Below are 20,351 nucleotides of genomic sequence, written 5' to 3'. Positions count from 1 at the left end.
GCACAGCTTTCCAATCTGTTTTGGCATTCAGAAGTCCAACTGAGTTACTAGGAAAAAAATCCAAGGTCTGAATCTAGGCAGATTGTTACAATAGACCTGAGAATATCTCTCCCAAAGGCAAGTGGGTACTTGAATCTTTTATCTTTGTCTTGCCACGTGTGTTCAGGTTCAAAGCTTGGTGAGATCAGTGGAAAGACGTGATTTTAACAGGTTTTTGTGTAAGATCATTCGTTCTCTTGCTGTCTAGCTACTGGGATATCCCCTTAGCACTTTTGATGATTGAGCAAAGAAATTAGATTTATTGTTGACTTTCAAGCACAGAAAAAAAGAATTGTTGCTGTCAAATATTTGAGTCATTTTGAAAAAACCTCAGTGGCATAGGAGTTCTAGACTAAGGAATGGTATTATGCCTTTTAGTTTGACATTGTTCTTGTTTATTTAAAAAGCTGTGGAAGACAGGGAGAGTAAAGGTTAAAATAATATTAACTGAGCCCTCCAAATCTATCAGTTTCATTCTCCTTTGCCTGGGTATTACTGTAGTCAAAGTAGTTAATCAGAATCAGAAAGCCATACTAGCACTGCAGACACGGGTTTGTCAATAGTAAATTGGGAGGATGGGAGCTGAAAAAGTAGCTTTTAAATCAGGCTGTGTTGTCTAAAATATTTCCATTAATATTGTCCTAAGGAAATTCTGTTAACATGAAAGCAACTTTCTAAAGCTTCAGTTCTGTTGTGAGCTTAAAAGTAAAATAGTTTAGGATTTCTTGTACTACAAGATTCAAGGAATGTGTAGTATTTTTCAACTCTTACTTGTAAGAATGTGGGTAATTACAAACTCAACTGGTAGCTTATTGGAGAGGGTCTCTGTTAACCTTTCTGCAGGGCTTGGGGTATGTTTGAGCCACGTCATGTCCTGGTATTGCAAATGGCTCCGTTTCTTTGCAACTGCCAGTGCGCTCCTTACCCGAGATGAGCTGCGTTGGAGGGGAGGATGACCTGATGCTGAAAAGGGTTATGCATAAAAATAACATTTTTGCCAACTGACTTAATGAGACTCAGCACATAAATACTACTATTTCTGTTATCTGACATGTGAGGTATTCTGTTCATATGGTGATAGCAGAGCTGAATAAGTTGCTAAACAGGGAGAAATTGAATAAAGCAAAAAGTTCAGCTCCATCATCCAGCGCAGCCACCTCTAGTACAGAACCGTGCCTTGTCTGGACAAGTTTTAATGACCCCCGTCTCTGGCTTCTGTCCTTGGCCTCGGGGTGTTTTTGTGGCGTAGCTGTTCCTCCTCTTTCCCCTACTAGTGCTTTTTTAGTGTTGTCGTTCTCCCTTCTCTTCCTTCTTGGCACTTGAGAGGTTTCTGAGAATGCGGTTGTTATTTCATTTTGCTGCTGAGGGAAGGACGTGAAGGAAGGTAATGAAGTTCTGGAGACAGGGAAAGTGGGAAACGAAAGGATGGGAAGAAACGTGAAGGCTGCACCTCAAGCTGATATTTCTGGACTCAGAGCAGTGTGCTAAACCAACCGCTCTCTGCTGGCAGGCAAATACTGATAGACTTAGCATTTGCCATGGTTCCCTCCCCAAGCCCCCATGGGAGAGGCGCACTGGTACTCTGGTTTTGATGCTCTGAAGTAGTCTGCAGCCTTTCCTGAAAGGACATAGTTAGGTATAATTGGGTTTTGAGAAAAATAAGCTCCTTGTCACTGCAAGGGCAGTTTTTTACTATGTATATAATTTTCTCCCCCTCTTCTTTTTTTTTCCTTTTTCTTTCTTTTTTTTTTTTTTTTTTTTTTTTTAAAAAAAAAAACAATGCCATGTTGCATCCCCAATGTGGAACAAAAATTGACTACCTTTTTTGTTGCTTATTGTTTCAGCTGAGAGATGTCTCAAACAGCGTAGGATAACGAAAAGGAAACCAGGCCGCCCGTTTCATTTGTAATGCAAAGACCTTATTAAAACTCCCCCTAACTATTTAATCCTGCATTTCTTTCATCTAAAGCAATACAGCACGCGAATGGAAAATCAGTTGCTCGCAGAGCCATTGCTGTGCAGCCTTTTACATAAACAAAGTTGGAAGGATAAGCAAATGCCTTCGTCCTAATTAGCGGCGCTTCTGCGGTTCCACACGTTGCAAAATGTAAGAGATGGTTATGGTGCCTAAAATAAACCGAGTGAAAAAACCCGTATGCCACGGAGATAGGGGTGGGAGGGAGAGGAGGCAGGAAAGTCTGTTGCCTGTGTTCTTGGAAGCCTTTTCTATCTCCATTTGGATACTGTCAGCTTCTTTTACACAAACATTACGGCATCCGAGGGGAATTAGAAATGCTTACCCGTGACCACAATGTCAGATCTTGGGTTTGTCAGAAGAAAGCAATGCAGAAGCAGAAGCTTGCACCCTGCTGCCTTCATTTTGGTTTTAGCATGCTAATAAACCTCTCCTAAAGCTGAAAAAAAAGTGAGGCTGGCTGTCTAGGTGCAGTACAGGAAATTTGAAAATCTTACCTCATAGATGTGAAGTGGTTTTCTTTATATATATATATTTATATCTGTAAAAGTGTTGTGGAAGTCCTAAGTAATGGTTATTGTCTTTTGTGATGTCTCTGAAATTATACAACAGCTTCTTTTTATGCCAGTCTTGTGTGAAATGGCTAGAGCTCAGGACAGGGCCACAAAAGTGAGATATTACTGGTCGAATAAATTTTAATTGAGATAATATTGGTCAAATTGAGCCTTTTAACTTCAACAAGAATTGTTGTAAATGCATCTTATCCCAACATCAGTGAAAGGGGAAAAAGTGCCACTCATCCCAAACTTTCACTGGTTTCCATCCCTACTTTTTCACACAGATCTATATAGTATTCAGTGCTGTGATCTCCATGTTATCTGGACGTATCTAAACAAGTTGGAAACCAGCTAGCTCAGGAGCCAGCACGGCCAAATTGCTGTACTTGCCTTGCAGTGTCGATATGGGCTGTTCCTATTCAAAACACTTACTGTGCGGCTGTGATTGGAAGGCCTTCAGCTGAGAGTGTATGTTGAAATGAAACTCTTACGCTTCCACCTAACCCTTTGCTAAATCAAGACAGACTATAATCCTGCTATAGGAAAGGCCAAACAGTTATAGGGCAGGAAGAGCAACCAGTCATGTTTTTTTTTCCTTTTTTTCTTGCTAAGAATCTAAACTATGTTGCCAGAGCTCATCAGGTGAAGTTGTGATTTTAGGAAGCGAACTGTGTCACAGAGCTGCACAGCCTCCTTGAGGGGCAGATCTGCTGCTCTGACATAAACTAGTCTAATCGTTCGCCATGCGAAGTATGTATTAGTTCTTAACGCTTGCACCTTGGCCTGATATATAACTGAGAAAGACATAGGAGGGGGCCAGTGCTTTGAAACTCAGCTTGATCGACCACAAATGAGCTGCCAAAGCTTAATGGTGAAGATAGTTAACCACTGGAACAACTTACCCGTGGGATGTGCCCAGACTTTTATGATCTGAAGGCTTTAGGTCCAGACTGGATGCTTTTCCAAAGGAGGTGCTTCAGCTCAGCTGCCAGTCCTTGGGCTTCTTAGAGGAACCTGCAATGTCCTAGCCTGCATGGGACGTGAGGTCAGACTAGCTCAAGGATGGCCAGTTTCTGTATGGTGTTACTCTGTGTTCTGCTTCTCTTCTCTGGACCAGAGTAATGCATGTATTTCTGCACCTGGTTTAAAGGTCCTGGCTTGGTGTTCCTTTGCTGTAATGCGTATGCCAGTGTTGTCTCTGCAGCCAGCAAGGTGACCGGTCAGTCTGCCTAAAGTTCTTATGAAGCTTCCTTGCAGTTCCTGGTTGGCCATTCTGAGACTAAATGACCATAAGCAATCTCTTTCTGACCTCTGGCAGTTTGGGAATCCCACATGGAGAAGACAACTGGGAGTCTCCAGACAGAGATGGGCATGTGTGGCAGCATAAATGTGTTGGAGGAGAAAGAGGCTTGTTGTGACCCCAGTCCGTCTGTCGGGGCCTTCCCATGTCTCTTGGCCAATCTCGGCACAAGTAGTGCTCATTAAAAAAGTGTGAGGAATGCACCAATGGCAAACCTGCTAACAGCGAGCAGCTGTTGTAATGATGCCCTCCAGAGATGTGGCTCTTGCAATCTGAGCTGCTCCCTTTTTCCACACACAAGTAATTTCCCAAAATATTTATCATGGTTTTGATCTTTGCCTGAAACTGAATTTTCTTTTCTATGGCTGGAGCAGAATTCCTCTGGATTTGGAAAGGCTGAGACTTCTCACTCGCTGGATGAGGGTGTACACATGTAAAATGATGATATGTTTCTCCTTTTGGTTTGGTTAGAGAAGCAAAGATTGTTAAAACTTTAAAAGCCTTGTTCAAACATTAAATTTTACAGTGGGTATTGCATGCCCACATCAGTGTAGTTATAAAGTATAATGGTTTTGTGCACTTGAATAGATTATAAATTGACAACTTCTGACAATATGAGAAGACCGTACATTTGTACCTTAAAATGTCATGAAGCAGCATTAAAGCTGCATATTTATCCTTTCTTTTTCCTCCTTTTTGTGTGCATGCAGTTGCATGGTTTTAACATTGCAACAATAGTTTGTGGCATAGAAATACCAGCGTACTATAGTAATAAAGTTAGTGGCTCGTGGCTAGCGAGAGCTTTCTCCTGCACATTTGCCTGCAAGACACTGTCACCTTCTCAGTGTTAGCAGCAGCCCCTCCAAGCTCCTGAGTTGTGCAGAAAAAGGCCAGACCTCTCTGTTCTCATCTCACACACCATGCATTTCTAAATAGAAAACTTGAGCTGCTTTTACTTCCATATAAATCAGTCTTTCTACGAGCCACTTGTCCGTGTGCTGTCCATGATAGCACTTCTCAAGGACTTGAATCTTCAGGTTTCTTATCCGCTCTCTGCAACTCTAAACAAAAATATCCATGCTGCTAATTCAGGAGGGTCATTGTCCTGGACCGCACAAATTTAATTAGCAGCTTCACGTCCTGATTTTTTTCTTTACTTAGTTTTAACCCACTTATCCCACATTAGGAGCCTTTAGCTCCTTACATGAGCGGCCCCAGGGAAGCCAAGCTCCGTAAGCGATCACCGGTGGGAGCCAGGCTTATGTGCAGCATTACACCATGGAAAGCTTCCGATCTCCTGTTGCAGACAAAATGTCTACAAAAACAATACTACCACTTTCCTAAATTCCTGCGTTTTGCAGATGTGAAGCCAGATTTCTTTCGGGGGAAGCCAGGCTGCGTTGGGGAAGATCATAGAGCGCTCTGTGTCTTTTTGCTGCTGCTGCTAATTTTTGTGAGCACCATAGAACACAGTAGAAAATTGAAACTGTGTGAAAGATCAACAAATCAGTGTAGAATGTCACGCAGCAACATCTGTTAACTTTGGCTCTATCTCAGATCCTCCTGCCCCCTCCTTTCCAGCCCCAAGTCTCCTGTTCTGAGAGAGCTTGGAGTGATAGGGACCTGGGGACGGGGGGAGTTTAGCTCTTTCTCAGTGGTCTGAAGGGCTTGCAAAAGTACCATCTGGAATTAAAATTTGATGTTGGTGTGTTTCTATAGTTTTTAGTTATGAAACAAATGGGAATTTGCTGAATGAATTAATTGTATTGCACTGTAAAAGTCTATCCTGAGAGCCATTATATATGGTAGCTTGCAAAGCCTGCAGAGAGAAATGAAAGCAGCTTCCCTTTCTAATTAGGGCTTTCAGGAAATCATTGATTACAGAATCTTACAGGCTTGCTCAGAGATGTTTGATATTACTTCTGGTAAACAAAACTTTAACCTAATAACAGTTTTACTAATGACACTGGAAGTAGTTGTACTGTAATGGTAAACCTTCCTTGAATAAAACTTTTTCCCCTTTCCTTCCTACTCTGTCTAAAGGATTATAGCTAATGAAACATTACTTCCAAACTGTAAATTTCAATTAAAAAAAAATGAAGGAATGGTTGATATAGCAGACAATATGTTCTTAATGGGAGGGTTTCAGTCCAGTCCAACTTAGTGGTGTAAACCTTTTCTTGCAACCTGTTTAAGAGTAAAAATAAAACCTTGAGCCAATGTGTAGAAATCTTTTGCTCTCTCTCTCTCTGTGTGTATATATATATATTTATATATTTTTTTTACAGGGTCAGCATATTTCCTTAGCTCCCATTCAAAAACTAGAGGAAGCTTTGTATGAGTATCAGCCGCTACAAGTGGAGACATATGGACCACAAGTTCCAGAGCTGGAAATGCTGGGAAGGCTGGGGTAAGTAACACAGCAAGTTTTAATTCCCATTTCATGGCATTTTATCTGGGACTGTTACCACCTTCACTCTGCTAGCACTATTTTCCTTTTCTTTTCTTTTTTTTTAAAAAAAGAATCTTTACGAAATATTAGACTTCCTGCCCAACCAACATTTTGTTTGGGTGGATAAGCAAAAATTTTTGGTCCTCCAGCCTTTATAGATCTATTGAGAGCTGGACTGGATTGCATTAGTGTTTTTTAAGGTTGTCCTTGGCAGTCATAGTGAAGTAGCTGTTCATTTTCAGTTGCACGGTATTAGAAAATAAATAAATAAAAATCTGAGGCTTAATATACCCAGCTGTAAGCCAGTAAAAATATTAAAGTTGGGCCTTTTGCCATGGAAAAGGGTAGGTTTACTTGCTGACTGCTGTCTACAGTCAAACTGCGTTTGTGAGAAATGAAGCCCAGAGCTTAACTTTGTCAAAAAGTATATAACGCAGGGCTGGGCCAGCGGCTCGGCTGCCTCGCGATGCGCCCCGTGCTCGGAAGGGAGTGTGGGAGCCTGCCGTGCCAGGGTGACGGAGCTTGCGAGGCCCAAAAGGGAGAGGTCTGCTTTCTAGGGAAGGGCCAGCGGCTGCGATGCCATCTGAAAAAGTCCGTGGCCGCTTGGGTAGGGAGTGTCGCTGAACTGGTCGTGCTTTAATTCTTAAGGTCACAAGTGCTTACAGTGGCTGGAAAGCTGTGTGGCAGAATAAACGTGCAGGATGGCAAGGCAAGAATGAGGTTTTTTTAAAAGAAAAAAGAAAGTTATTTTAGAAAAGGTGGTTAGCTTTGTGCCTTTGGGAAACCCGAAGCTACAAAGTCCTGGACAAAAGTGAGACATTTTAATATACAGAGTCTGAGACTGCTGAAATCCAAATAGGAATTCCATCTAGTGCAGCAGCACAGGAGAAATTACATCTCATCCAGAAAGCGACAGAGAGGTGAATGAATGTTTTTTTTTTAAGCAGATAAGCAACACAATGGTGCTTCAGAAAATTCAAGGCTGTGTAGGGAAGGTTGTCTCCATTTCTATTGCTTTTGTGTCATTCTGATGGCTGTAATTTTCATTAGCTGATACCCGTTTCTAGGACACAAATACTAATCAGCTGTTTAAACCTGGGCAGAGCCAATTCAGCTTTCACCCTGCGTGAGGAACACAGCTGTGGGGGATCTCCAGTGCAAGGGGAACTTTGAGGCCCTCTCAGCCCATCATCTTCTCACAAATGAAAACACTTGGGAGGAAGGAAATTGCTTCCAATCCTCTGTGCACGGATTGCTCCATGAGGTGGGTGCTCGCACCCAGATCAGTCAGGAACACTGTGCTGTCCATGTCCATCTCTTCTCTGCGTCTGGGACACTAGTTCAAAGGCAACCCAATACTTTGCAAAGAAACCACTTTAACTAGTGTGGTCTCAGTGGAAGCAGGTGTGTGTGTGTGTGTGTTTGGAGGAGGGTTTGCAAGCAACACCTTATTCCTTGCAAACACTCTTACGAATGCGTAATTTTTCTCCTCGGGGCGCGGTAACCGGGGTTTTTCTGCTTGACTGTGGAGATGATGAAAAAGTTGAGAGCAGCAGGGGTGCTGGCGGGTGGTGGTAGCAGAGGTTGTGCCGTGCCTGCCAGAAGAGCTTGTCTTGGTCCTGAGGCTGTTTGCGATTGCAAAACAAATATATCTGTGGCGTGGGCTCCCAGCCGATGCAACTCTAACCGTATTCCATTGGGTGTCTGAAAAACCTTAAACCATACAAGACTATTCATTTATATATTTGTGTTTCTGTATTTATATGAACTCATGCATATTTCCTGTTGATGATGAATGCTTAACTAATGTCCTTTTGTTCCTTTTTTTATTTTTTTTCCAGGCAGCTGTATACAGCTGCTTGAATGAGGCAGAAAAGCTGGGTGCAATTTTACAGTTTTATCTGCTTCCGCTAAAGATGTTTAGTAGGATTGGTACAAAGACAGGTGAAATGCAAAATGACTTAAATTTTTGTTGTTCTCTCTCTTTTTTTCCCCACAGCCCTCATTTTTCTGTAAGAAAAAAGAGTTTTTCTCAGTCCCTGAAAATTAGTGAGCTTTTGCTCAGTTTAATGGTGCTACATTTAGTCATCAAACGTAGCAAAATTTCATGTTCTTGTTAATGTTCTGCATTTTGAAGGGTGGCTATTTATTGCTGTGAAATAGTTCTCTCATATGTACATGCTGTTATCATCCAAGTTTCTGGAGCTAGAATTATTGCAAAGATGCTGCCAACCTGTAGACTTTGAATTCACTTCAGTTCATTATTTATTTATTTTAAGGTACAATTTATTATCTTCAAAACACTCAGTAGAATGAGGTTTTTGAATATTCAGATCTTAACCTCTAACCTTCTGCAAGACTTGCTTGATGTTTCAGCATAAATGTGGCAATTTCTTTCTTAGTGAACTGCTGTAGTGAAAGAGGCGGTTGACAAGGCTAGATAAGAGCAAGGAAAAGAGAGAATTCTTAAGGGATCACTTGGAATATGTTAGGGATCTTTTTAATTAAAAAAGAGTTGCTTTTTAAGTCATCTTGTATTATTTGCTCATTGGACGTTACAAGAAACATTGTGCGCAGTCCAATAAACTTCATTTGATATCTTTCCACTGCCGTTCTGTGTGGATTCTGCATATTTTATGAAATAGGAATCTATGTTCAAACCATCCTTAGAAATTTGTTTTAGGTTTCTCATGGAATTGTAAAATTTTTTTTTTATGTTCACTGCAGAAAAGCATTGATGTCCATATGATGTATTTTTGCTATTGTGCTGGAAGACTGAGAATAATGAAGAAATAGATTTGTCAACAAAAATGATAGCATGTTTAGGGTTTTGTTCTCTACCGTCTCCACCTTTAAATGTAGAAAGATTTTCCTGAAGTAAAGCGATATAGGCAGTAACTTTGAATTACAGGGCTTTCTGGGGACAGTATGTACTACGCTAACTGGCAGAGTATTAAACCTTCTGGCAGGAGAGTCAAGCTTTCTCAGTGCTAGCTTCTGATAGAGCTTCCCTTGACTGTGCATCTGCTGGGTTACTGCAAGGAAGTCTCCATTGCTGATGGTCTCACAAACGTGACCGTACTCCATCCAGGCTGATGAGGATTTGACCTAGGTGGCAAAGGCCACCTGTGCTTCTGGTTTTGTTTAATGTGTTAGGCCAGCTCATGTTCAGCTGAACCCATCAAATGACTTGAAAGAAAGAGCGGAAGAAGGGATGTACAAGAACGTCTCACAAACCTGTGATGCTGACCTTGAGTCTCGAATTGCTGTAACTTACCCATGCTGGAGGGAGGTACTAGAGCTGTAGAGCTGCTTTTCCCCATGTGATGACTACTGGTCACATATCTGTGTGACTTTGTGGTTACTCTAAATCACTGAAGTGTTCAGTGATGTGCTTTGGGGAATCACTGGTTCCTGGGTGGAGTTGAAGGCAATCTGCTGGTGGCAATTGAGTTTAGAGAGCCCTGCCTTACTGAAAGCCCTTTTGCTACTTCTGTACAGGAGCTTTTAGGCTGGTGTCATTTGACTAAAGCTGGGTGGTTGAAGTGGGGAATGTCATCTTCATTCAAATCAGTCCAAATCTGTTGATCTGCTGAAGTCATTGCAAGGCTATCTGACCTACCTTGGCTTTCAGGGAGAGGAAGCATGTGCGAGAAACAGCGAGAGCGCCTGGATGCTGAGGCGCTGGCTGCTATTATTTTAGTTCTGGGTTTTCCAGAAGGGGCCAAAAAAAAGAAAAAAAAAAAAGCCTGCCTTTTTTTCTCTTCTTTTGTTTTTTTGATAATGTTTTAGGTAAGTACATTGGACTTATCTTTGTGGTCAGAAGTCTGGAATATATAGGATTTTGATATTACAAATCAAAAGAAATGCAAAATATAACAAACTGTCATGCCAAGCAGTGAAAAAGCAAAACAGAATGGGGATGGAAATTGGTTTCCTTTAGCGTGTGAATAATTCCTTTGACTTAAAAAATGTAAGTTTGTTATGTAATTTTGATTAAAAGAAACAAAACCAAAAAACCCCGAGCATCAAAATGACATTTGTTTGAGGGCCTGAAAAATGTAAAACGTTCTTGGGATTATTTGTGGGAGTATGTAAGGCTAGCAGGAGCTGCTACATTGCGTTCTCACACCAAGTATTTACAGCTGTGTGAGAGCCCTACACAAGCTACTTCTGTAAGTTACTATAAATTGAAAACCTGCTTATGTGATTAAAATTTTGGGTAAAGACGTGTGAATGTCATGTCTCCAAGTTTACAAACAGTCTCTTGTAATCCAGAGTGGATCCTCTTGTAGCACAGCACCAGGGCCCGTTCACACCGTTCTCACAGTATGAAGGGCCCTTAATTTACAGGTATGTCTTAAAAAACTTAGTTTGCACTCCACTTAAATGCTTTGCCTTAACAGAGAACTTTTGTGCAGACATTGTAAACAAGTCAGACATGGAATGCTTAAAGTAAAACTGTGTTTTTCTCCCCAACTCTGGAGAGAGACATCTTGAGTACATATATGTGAATATTAAAAAAAAAATTTTTTTTGAATTTGACTGTTGCTCCAAAACTCTTGTTATTTTTCTTGCAGAAAAATATGCCTTAGTCTATCAGTTTGCTTTCAAGAATAACCACAATGTTAGGAGGAGTACTGAAGTAATATATATATATATTTTTTTTTAACTATGGTGCAAAAATAAAGTTCAGTGGTGAACAATAATGAGGATAAGTAATGTATCTTCTCTGTTAATTTAAAAGTTAACTCTAAGCAAGATGTCATTTTAAGAACTGAGGGTAAATATTGAAGCAAAATCAGAATTCTGTGGGAATTCTGTGTGTAAAATGAGCATGATATAGCCAACTATGCATTTAATAATGAACAACTGAATTGATTTGTTCTTTTTTTATAGTATAGGACAGCTCAGTCATCTTAAATTTTGAATTGAGATGAGAAGGTTGGATTTCAGATCTGCTATAGCTTTGTTAGCATTTAATTTTTAACCTTCATTTCAAGTGGAAAATTTCTGCATATTTCTTTGTTGTACAGTGTTGTAGTGTAATTTGAAACACATGCAGAGTTCTGGCTCTTAATCTAGAAATGACTAGTATAACTTCTTTGCTGTCAGTCAAGAGTGATTCTTTTTTTTTCTTTCTTTTCTTTTTTCTTTCTTTCTTTTTTTTTTTTTTTTTTTTTTTCTAATAAGACAATAGTAAGGATGCTGTCCAAACTATTCTTAAGCCATAATTGACCTGGTCTTTATTTGACAGGATTAGTTTTGGATAAAACATCATGAGTGTCTGCATTAAATTGAAGGCAGTAAAATGACTGAGGGTGGTGGGTTTTTTCCAAATTAATTTTTATTTTTTTTAATGGGTGACAGGACCACTAGACTTTAAAAGTTGTAGCAGGTGATTTTTTTTTTTTTTTTTAATATATATCTGCTGTCTTTGTGATTGGGATATTGAGCTATTTCTGGAAACTTAGAAAAGGAGAAAAGCTGCAAGCGAAGGGCTTTTTTGATCTGCTTGGGCCCATTGATTTTGCACGCTGAATTTATTCTGCTGCTTTGGCTAGAATATTGCTTCTCAATAAGCTCGGTGGTCAGAATGAAAAGGTTGAGTCAGAGCAACAAAAGCTTGGCTCGCTTTGGAGAGCACTTCCAGGGCTGCCCTCGTTCTTGCGGGGGTTCTGGTGGCTACCAGGGCACGTGGTCCACCTTTCCCAGCGTCTCCTCTTGCAGGGCCTCGTCCTCGGGTCTTGGAAGTCAGGAGAAAGACTTCTCTCAGCTTCAAGCAACTTTGAATCAGGCACCTCGTAAATGAGAATTGGCAGGTAAGAAGTGATTATTGCTTTGAGGATGTAACTCCATTTGCATACAGCCTTTTAAAATATTTTTTTATTCAATTCTCCATGAATAACTGAATGAAAAGCAGTGAATGACAACAGAAATACTATGTGGACGCGTTTAATTGAAGAGCGAATGAGGTGGAGTGGGACATCTTCTTGATGAGAATATGGATCAAGGAAATAGAAGGGTTAGTCAGCTATGTTAATTTGAGTTGATGCAGAAATTGGCTTACGTTGCTTTAGCCTACCACACGAATCCTACCCGTTCTGTCGTAAGATTTTGGAAGGATGAAAATTTAATATAGGAATTAGCACTGATTTTTTTTTTCCAACTGAATGGAAACCAAGGAAAGGAGCACAGCCTCTATAAGCCTGAAATCTTACTGTTTAAGAAATCAACTTTCTGGGGAAAAAAAAAAGAAAAAAAGAAAGAAAAAAAAAAGTCTATGAACATTCAAACGACTCCCTGTAGTATATGGTGTTTTGCATGAAGCTCTTCTGTCAAGGTCGTTAGCAATTGAATATATTAAAAGTGGACTGCTTATGAAATGGAGAGCTTTACTTCCTGCCCGCCCACCTGTGGGTATAGTGCGGGTTTGGTAACTGTTAAAGGTCTCGGGAGGGTTATAAAAGCGGAGAATATGGAAAATATATAAAGAAACAAAGAAGGAAGCCTGCGTGCGCCATGTAATTTCTTATATTTAAAGTTGGCTGTAGTTGTATATGTACCACTAAATTAACCTCAAAAGCTGGCCATGACAGCAGAATGTCCATAGTAATTGTTTTTGTTGGCGTTTGCCTTCAAAATTAACTCATCGATCTAACATGAGTCTCTGCACTTGGAATACTAGTCTGGTAATGTTTTTCACTTTTTCATGCAATCATGGAAAAAATATGTTTCTGCTTGAAGCAGTTGTCAAACAAGCTTCTTTCATCGACAATCAGACACAGGGCAGCTGAGTAAGGCTGTTTAGTCTAGAATAAATACTCGAGAGATTACAAGGTCGCTGTAGGAAATGTAATTATACCATTTATTCCAGAATAGTCTTTTTGTAGTGTGGGCTTGCAGAATACTAAATCATGGTGTTTATTAAAATACATATCATGTATGTATATTAAAAAAAAGGGGGGGGGGCCTTTATATAAGGAATGGAGAAGTGTCTGGCAAACTGCACTACATGACTAATAAATAGTTAAATTGGCTTCAGAAAATTAAGATGATAATACTGGCTTTGTAACTGAAATGGGTAGGAGGCAAACCTTGTCCTGTCTCTGCAGGTGTAGAAGCAATACTGCTGAGCAGGCAGCTGAACCTGGTTCAGGTGAAGCAGTCTGCTCAGGCATTACACTGTAATAGGAGGCAAAAAAACCTATTTTATGTACTCTCCTGTGTCTCATCAAATCACTATTTAAAAATATCTGATTTTCTGTGATCTGTCATAGTTCTTATCTGTTATTGATAATCCTCCCCTCCATCCTTCCATCATCCACTACAGTTATATTGCTTTTGATGTATTGTTTTCCTGTGACTTTGTACCTTTAGATTTTTCTCCCTATTTGTCCCGCGTTTATTTAGACAAATAAAATTTTGTAGAAGTCAATTTAGGATCTCCTGTTGCTTTTGCAAATTTATGCGGTATTTTTTGAGGGGGTACTCAATATTTTCTTTCTTTATGTTTTCTTTCTTGCTTCTTCTCCAGTCCACTGTGTTGCTCTTTTTGAGTCTTCCTGTGGTTCCTCGATCAGATATAGCATTGCATTGGGAATTGTACGGTTTCTACAAAATGGTAGAAAAATTACATGGTCTGCACATGTAAGAGTCATCCTCTCTCCTGCAGCAGAAGGGTCTTAGCGTCCTCAGCTTTTGTAGCTCCTTGAGGAGCAGAGCTGCAAAATACTTTCTTTAAGCCCAGGGTTAGACTACAGAGGGAGAAACACCTAATGGTGAAGACCAGTGTCTGTGTGATGAAGGTCATAGAGAATATGGAAAGGTAGAGCTCAGAAGCTCATTGGGGACTACTGTTGAGAAGATGACATCTGTGAATCACTCTTGCTTTATGCTCCACTGCATGGAATGGCAGGGGGATGTCAGGATGAGGAATTGCTTTGGAGCAGTCTCAGTGAACTAGTTCCAAGTAAGTCAGGACACTGGCATGGTTTTCTAAAGGGCCTGTTTGGATACATTAATCTTTTTAATTAGTTAGCTTCAGATGTAGTTAAACTACAGAGGTAAACATCATCCTATATTGAATTTGCACTGTAAGACGTGAAAAAATATATAAAGTAGTAAAAATGCAAGAAGAAAGCCTTTAAAAAATAAAAAAAAGGGGGAGGTGAGAGAGAGAGGGTGAGGAGAGCTTGCTAGACCCTTCAATACTGTTCTTCTAAGAAGGGGGAGTTATATAAAATGAAAATGGTTAGATTGTATGGGACAGATAGCAAGATAGACCCCTCAGGAGGAGAGATCAGAGTGATACATCTTCTTGACTTGGATACTGATAGACATAGTCATAAAGCAGCCTTCCTCAGGGCAAATTTTTGTTCGAGTGTCAGATGAATTAAAAGATGAATTTCAAGTTTTCTGAAATGGCAGGAAGACGCAAGGGAGAGTCCTGGTGGAAGCTTTATGTGGCTTTTCGAGCTGTTGCTTAGGTCTTTTTAAACTTTCTTCAGATAGCTTTGTTCTGGCTTATTTGCGATGGGTAATATTTCTCAGTGATCACAAGTTAACAATGTTTAAAGTTTGTCTGAAGAGTGCAAGGTGGTAGGAGTGAAAGACCTCCTCCCAGAGGAGGATACCATTTGCTGAAGTCAGTAACCCTCTTTGTAAATCTGATCCTCTGTGTATAATTGATCTCACACCTGATAAGACATATGACAAGATTTTCAAGATTTGGGCTGCTTGTCTCTATTTTCCTGTTTAAAAATGACCCTGCAGTTCCCCGTATGAGAAACATTTTGGAAAGCTGGAACTTGGAGAACTTTTCTGAGAGTTCATGGTGTCCAGTTGTGCCTTGACATCTGTATATTTTCCTTTTAAAAAAACAAAAAAACAAAATAGAAGGACCCAAGTCTTTCACACCCACAAGAAAGAGGGCGGGGGGCAGTTCATCTCTCTTCTCATTCCAGGAGTTTTTGCATTTATTCATTGATTTCAGTCACCTCTAGTGGAGCAGGGAAGGTTTCATAGGTGACTAGGGTCCTAGCTGCTGCATGGAAAGGAGAAATTGGATGTGGAGAGGGATGCTAAAAGTGCCTCAACTTGAATAGTAGGCTCATAACTTACTAGACATGAGAGAAGCTGTGTGGGACTGAGCCACCTCATAAATGTGCTAACTGTAGGAGAAAAACTTCAGTTGGAGCTTGCAAGCAGCCGTGAGACCCCAAGCCGTAGGAAGCCAGGCCTCTTTAGTTCGGATACTCGTGGCATCGTTTGAAAAGAAAGGAGAGGAAGACTAAAGCTCTTTGGATCTTTGGAATTGGAAGATGTCCAAGGATCAGCAAAGAGGATATTAGTTTGGATGTGTTTTGTGTTTTGAGGTTCATGTTTGTTGGAAGTAGAGGAGGAAGAGAGGAACCTGAGCCTTAAAAAAAGAAAGAAAGAAAGGGGGAAAAAAAAAAAGGCCAGCACAGCTGTTCTTAGCGTTGTGCATTCCAGACACCTTTTTCTTTCTCATGGAAACTAATGACATGAGGTGCTTTTAAATCAGGGTATCTTAAATGCCAGTGTCTGCGGGACGTGGGTATAATCAGTGGGTGCTCTAATTATTAGTCATCTGTAATCATCCACCGCTTTCATTTCAAATCAGCCTCGCTATCAAGAGCATGGGACGTTACCCCGCTGCCTGACGCCCACTTGGAAGCTGCGTGTTGCAGGATAAGTTCACCGGGGCCGCTGGAGCGCTGGCTCGCGGTGCGGTCTGGGCGGCGATTTGCTCCGCTGAACAACGCTGCAGGGAGGCCGGTGAGCTGTAACCCTGTCCGTTTGCATACACGGAGCGCTGAGCAGCACCCACGGCTGATCCTGAGCACGCAGCGATCTTGTGAAGGCTGCTGTGCTAAACATGCAGCTTCAGAAATAAGTAATGTGCATTCAGCGTTTTAAAAATTACCTTTTTTTCCTCCCTCTCGTTTTTCAGGACTAGGGCCGTGATACATAGGCGCGCGCGTCTCAGCTTGTGCTCCGCGGGTTTGATTTTTGCATGGGGCTGCTCGCGCTGGGTTGAGGACAGCACCCACCGCCAACTTGGTTGGCTGGAGACCATACGCATGCATTTAGGAACTGATTTTCATGATTTTGCTTTTAAACTTTTGGCAGTAATGACCAAAATACTCTTCTGGGTGAACAAATAATGCCGAGCCAGGCTTGCAGAAAGGATTGAGTTGTCCACCTTTCTTCAAAACTGAGGCATTCAAGTCAGGCCACTTTCCTAATAACAAAATAGTGGTTTGAACGTAGTCCGGCTTCGCAGATGAACTAGTGCTCGGGCTTGAAGGTAACACCACCGTATTTTTGTTTCTTTGCTTAACTGGTATTAAATGTAAAAACATAAATCCTTTTTAGTGAGAGTGGAGAAGGGGAGATGGTTTTCATTTGGCATAATTTCCTGTGAGACGTGGTTCTAAACAAGGCCCATATTTACACAAGACAATACAGTTTTTACATGTACTAGTGTATCCAGCACATTTTAAAATTGTTTAGCCAGCCTCGGGTATTAAATACCTTCAAAATAAATGTGTTTAATAAAAGTAGATGAAGTTTGAAATAATTTTTGAATAATTTTACAGTAGAAACACCAGTTAAATCAACTCCATTGCAGTAATAAATGTCACAAAAACAATTAATTATACTTGCTTGCCACTGCAAAATCAATTGTGTAAGTGTTCTTTTAAAACTGACTTTTACATTACTAAATCCTAAACACTACACTTCTGTAACTTGTCACAATCAAGTTTTGGTTAATAGATATTTGCAGTGATGTAATGGGAACTTCTGGCACGAAATCAGAATATAATGGACTGTGATTAATGTTTTAATAAGCACTTTTCTTCTACTTATGATACAGCAGTGAAATGGTTTCCTGCGCAGATTGATAGAACAGCAGGTGTGCATGCATACTTTTTTCTTTAAGGAAGAAAAAGTTGTTCAATTCTGCCTGAAAATATTTGATGTTTTGTTTGTTGAGTCAGAAGCTGCTGATTTGGGGGTAGGGTTTAGTTTGCTTTCAGTCCAGCTATTCCTGATATTTGTCATTTGGAAGCATAGGGGGCTATGGAAAACTTTTTAGTATGTGAAATAGTTGCTTTGCAAAGAGGAAGCTCATTATTTCAAAATCATTTTGATGTATTGATGCTTACTTCAGTGAAAGGATTTATTTTAAAATAGTGTTGCAGGAACTCGAAAGTGTGCTGGAACTAAGCATAGTGTTGAAAATATTAGCAGATTAGATTTATTATTTAAGTTGATATAATACCCTTGTTACATGCTTGGCTTTTGTACTGGAATTGATTTTGTTTTTCTGTATCTTAACAGCTTATTTGTTGTGCAAATTTTTATTTTAATCTTTTTTTATCCAGATTTACTGCAGGGAGAGGATTTTTGCTAAGGGATACGCTCAGTCACTACCTTGAGGGAGAGATTGTTTTTCTCCAAACTAATGATACTGTTCTGTGTTGCAGGTGGGCACATTTTCTGTGCTCTTAATCTTACTAGTGTCGGGTGATGGTTGCTCACTGGCAATCTGCTGCTCCTCTGTGTAACCAGAAAGCATGAAAACTACCTCCTGGTAGGAAAGATCTCTCCTCTTTCCTTCTCTTCCATCCTCGCAGGTGATGGCTGACGCAGCGTGTGGCTGCACGAGAGGAGGAAGATGGCTAAGCAGGGTTTATGCTCCCACCCAAAGGGCAGCCAGGCAGGGCAGCCTCTGTGCACCTTCTGCCCGAGCTGCTCCGAGCGTGGCGGGGGCTCACACACTTGCCAGCCTGGGGTTGCCACTCGCACCTGAGCATTAGGTAGGGAACGTATCTGGAGGGCGTTTGAGAAGCCCTTGGAAAACCCATTCTGTTCTTCAGTTTTTCCTTCCCCATCTTTTTACCTTGCCCCTTTTGCCTCCCAAAGAGGTTGTCTTCTCTTTGGCAACCACATGAGAAGCATAATATTTACTGCAACCCCTTGGGAGGTGAGCAGGGCCATCAGCAGCAAGCTGTCGTATCTGGCGGAGGCTGGTTGCGTATTCCTCGCCTCCCGAATCCTGTTTCAATCTTGCAGGGAAGGCTGGGCTCCCTGCGCCTTTGGGCACACGGGCTCCCCAGCTAGGGCTGGGCTGGGCTGTGAGAGCTGCATTGGGGTGAACTGGGGAGAGGGAAATGACTTTCCTTGGTAAGGGTCTGAGAAATTTGTGGTGGGGAGAGATGCTGGATGGATACAATGAATGTGTGTGATGGGCAGAACAGGATAAGATGGCAAACCCTTGTAAAAGAGCAGGTCCCAAGGCCTACCAGCATTACTGGTGTTGTCTGCTAGGCTTCACTTCAGGCACATCCATGTGCTCTTTTCAAAATGGCAGGTGAGCCTTTCTGGAAGGATGCAAATGGCTCTTGGCTCCAGCGCAGGTGCTCTTCTCTCTTCCCTGGAGCCTGTTGGCATTTATTGAGATTCAAGACAACAAGTAGTTTCTCCATCTCTTCTCTCTTTCTTCCTTCTCCCAAACTTGGGAATCTTTTTGGTCCCTCTTTTCTCAGGAACATCAGCCTCCTCTTTTTTTTTTCCATTAACTTTAGAAAAATACTTTTATGAACATACTCATGTTTTTGATACTAAGAATTTTTCAGAGTCTCCTTATACCTTAGTTTTGCGCCAGCTGTGTGTGTTGAGGTAGCATCTGCCTTGCACAGGAAAGGTTACTTGTGCGTTTTCTTTATTTGCTACCACTTCTTTTGTCTGCTTCCCCTTTAAAAAGATTCAAAAGGTGAGTCTTGGTTGCTATCTTTTTCTGACTCTCTTCCAGAATTCATGAGGAAATGCTCATGAATAAAGAAAAAAAAAAAAAAAAAAAAAAAAACCTACATCTCTTCTCTCCCTTTCCTGTCATTAGAAGGTTCCCTTTCTCCTCCTCCTCTTTTCACATTTAGGCCCTGATGGATTGGGTGGGCTACTTCGCTCTGTGGTTAACTGTCAAAAAGTATTCCAGAAATGAGAAAGGAGAGCTGGACTCGCCATCTCAAAACTTGGAAGCATAAAAAACTCTGCTGTTCCAGACTCTCTTCAGTACACAATTAATTTTGAAATGAAAAGTCCCACAGATACAGAGTCTACTAATAATCTGAAATATGAAAAGAAAATCTTGCTGTTTTTTTTCTGATTCCTTGAAGTAGGTGCATGCTCTTTTTTTTCTCAGCAGAACAGAAGGAAAATTTCTTGAGAAGATGTGAGTAAATTAGAACTTACTTTGAAGAGTCAGCCAGAAATAGGTATTACTCCTCTGCCTAGAGTAGTCCAGGCCATAGGATCCTTCCCCTTGATCTCTTGGCTTTTGTCCAAAAGCACTCACTGAAGTTACTATTTTTGTGAAACTCTTGTTTTCTCTTACTGAGAAGTGATCTACAGACTTTTTAGCTCCATTTATTCAGCCCTTAAATCTACCTGGAAAAGCATGCACTGGCAGAAGAGCCTACAAGACAGATGCTGTCCAACTCTATAAGCATTTGAGCAGTCAGTAGTGTCTGGTATTGACCCTGGAGATGGTGGTGGTGATGATCGAGTGCAGCTGCCTCCTTCATAGTTTTCATGAGTTCTTTCATTGCAAACTGGCACAGTGAGAGCACCATATACTGGCTCCTTCTCTGCCTTCTCCTAAGATCTGTAGAAGAGCCTACAATATTTCTAAGCTTGGGCAGTGTACGTGTGGATACTGCTTTCCTTTGCATTGCAAGACAGTGGATGAGCTAAGCATGCTCATAGGCACTTCCACTGAGGAGCACTCATGTCACGGTTCAGGGACTGTTTACACGTGGAACAAAGGATTGTGGCTACCTGTAAGACAAAGTTTAAGTACTGAAGCAGCGTGTTAATGCTGCAGGCTGTTCGTCAGGCAATAATAGGTTGGCCAAATTATTAGACGTTGAGCGTTACCAGGAGCTGTTGGCAGATAGTTGACTTCTCTGTATTTCACAACAGAAACACTGCTAAAAA

The 20,351-nt window shown here is 41.0% G+C and overlaps 1 protein-coding gene across 2 annotated transcripts in view; it reads left to right on the top strand.

Annotated features, from left to right (window-relative positions):
- Nucleotides 1-20,351, top strand: part of MNAT1 (MNAT1 component of CDK activating kinase) — a 122,564-nt gene that overhangs the window by 78,632 nt on the left and 23,581 nt on the right. Inside the window, exons 7-8 of one of the 2 annotated variants that reach the window (XM_062577343.1) lie at nt 6,160-6,281; nt 12,054-12,145. In XM_062577343.1, the coding sequence (XP_062433327.1) occupies nt 6,160-6,281; nt 12,054-12,135 (204 nt within the window). In that variant the 3' untranslated portion in view covers nt 12,136-12,145. The remainder of the gene's footprint in view (nt 1-6,159; nt 6,282-12,053; nt 12,146-20,351) is intronic. The other variant, XM_062577342.1, reaches the window with a different exon arrangement.

This window comes from Rhea pennata, chromosome 5, assembly GCF_028389875.1.
Source record: "Rhea pennata isolate bPtePen1 chromosome 5, bPtePen1.pri, whole genome shotgun sequence".
NCBI lineage: Eukaryota > Metazoa > Chordata > Aves > Rheiformes > Rheidae > Rhea > Rhea pennata.
This window is presented reverse-complemented; position numbering and strand designations above follow the sequence as displayed.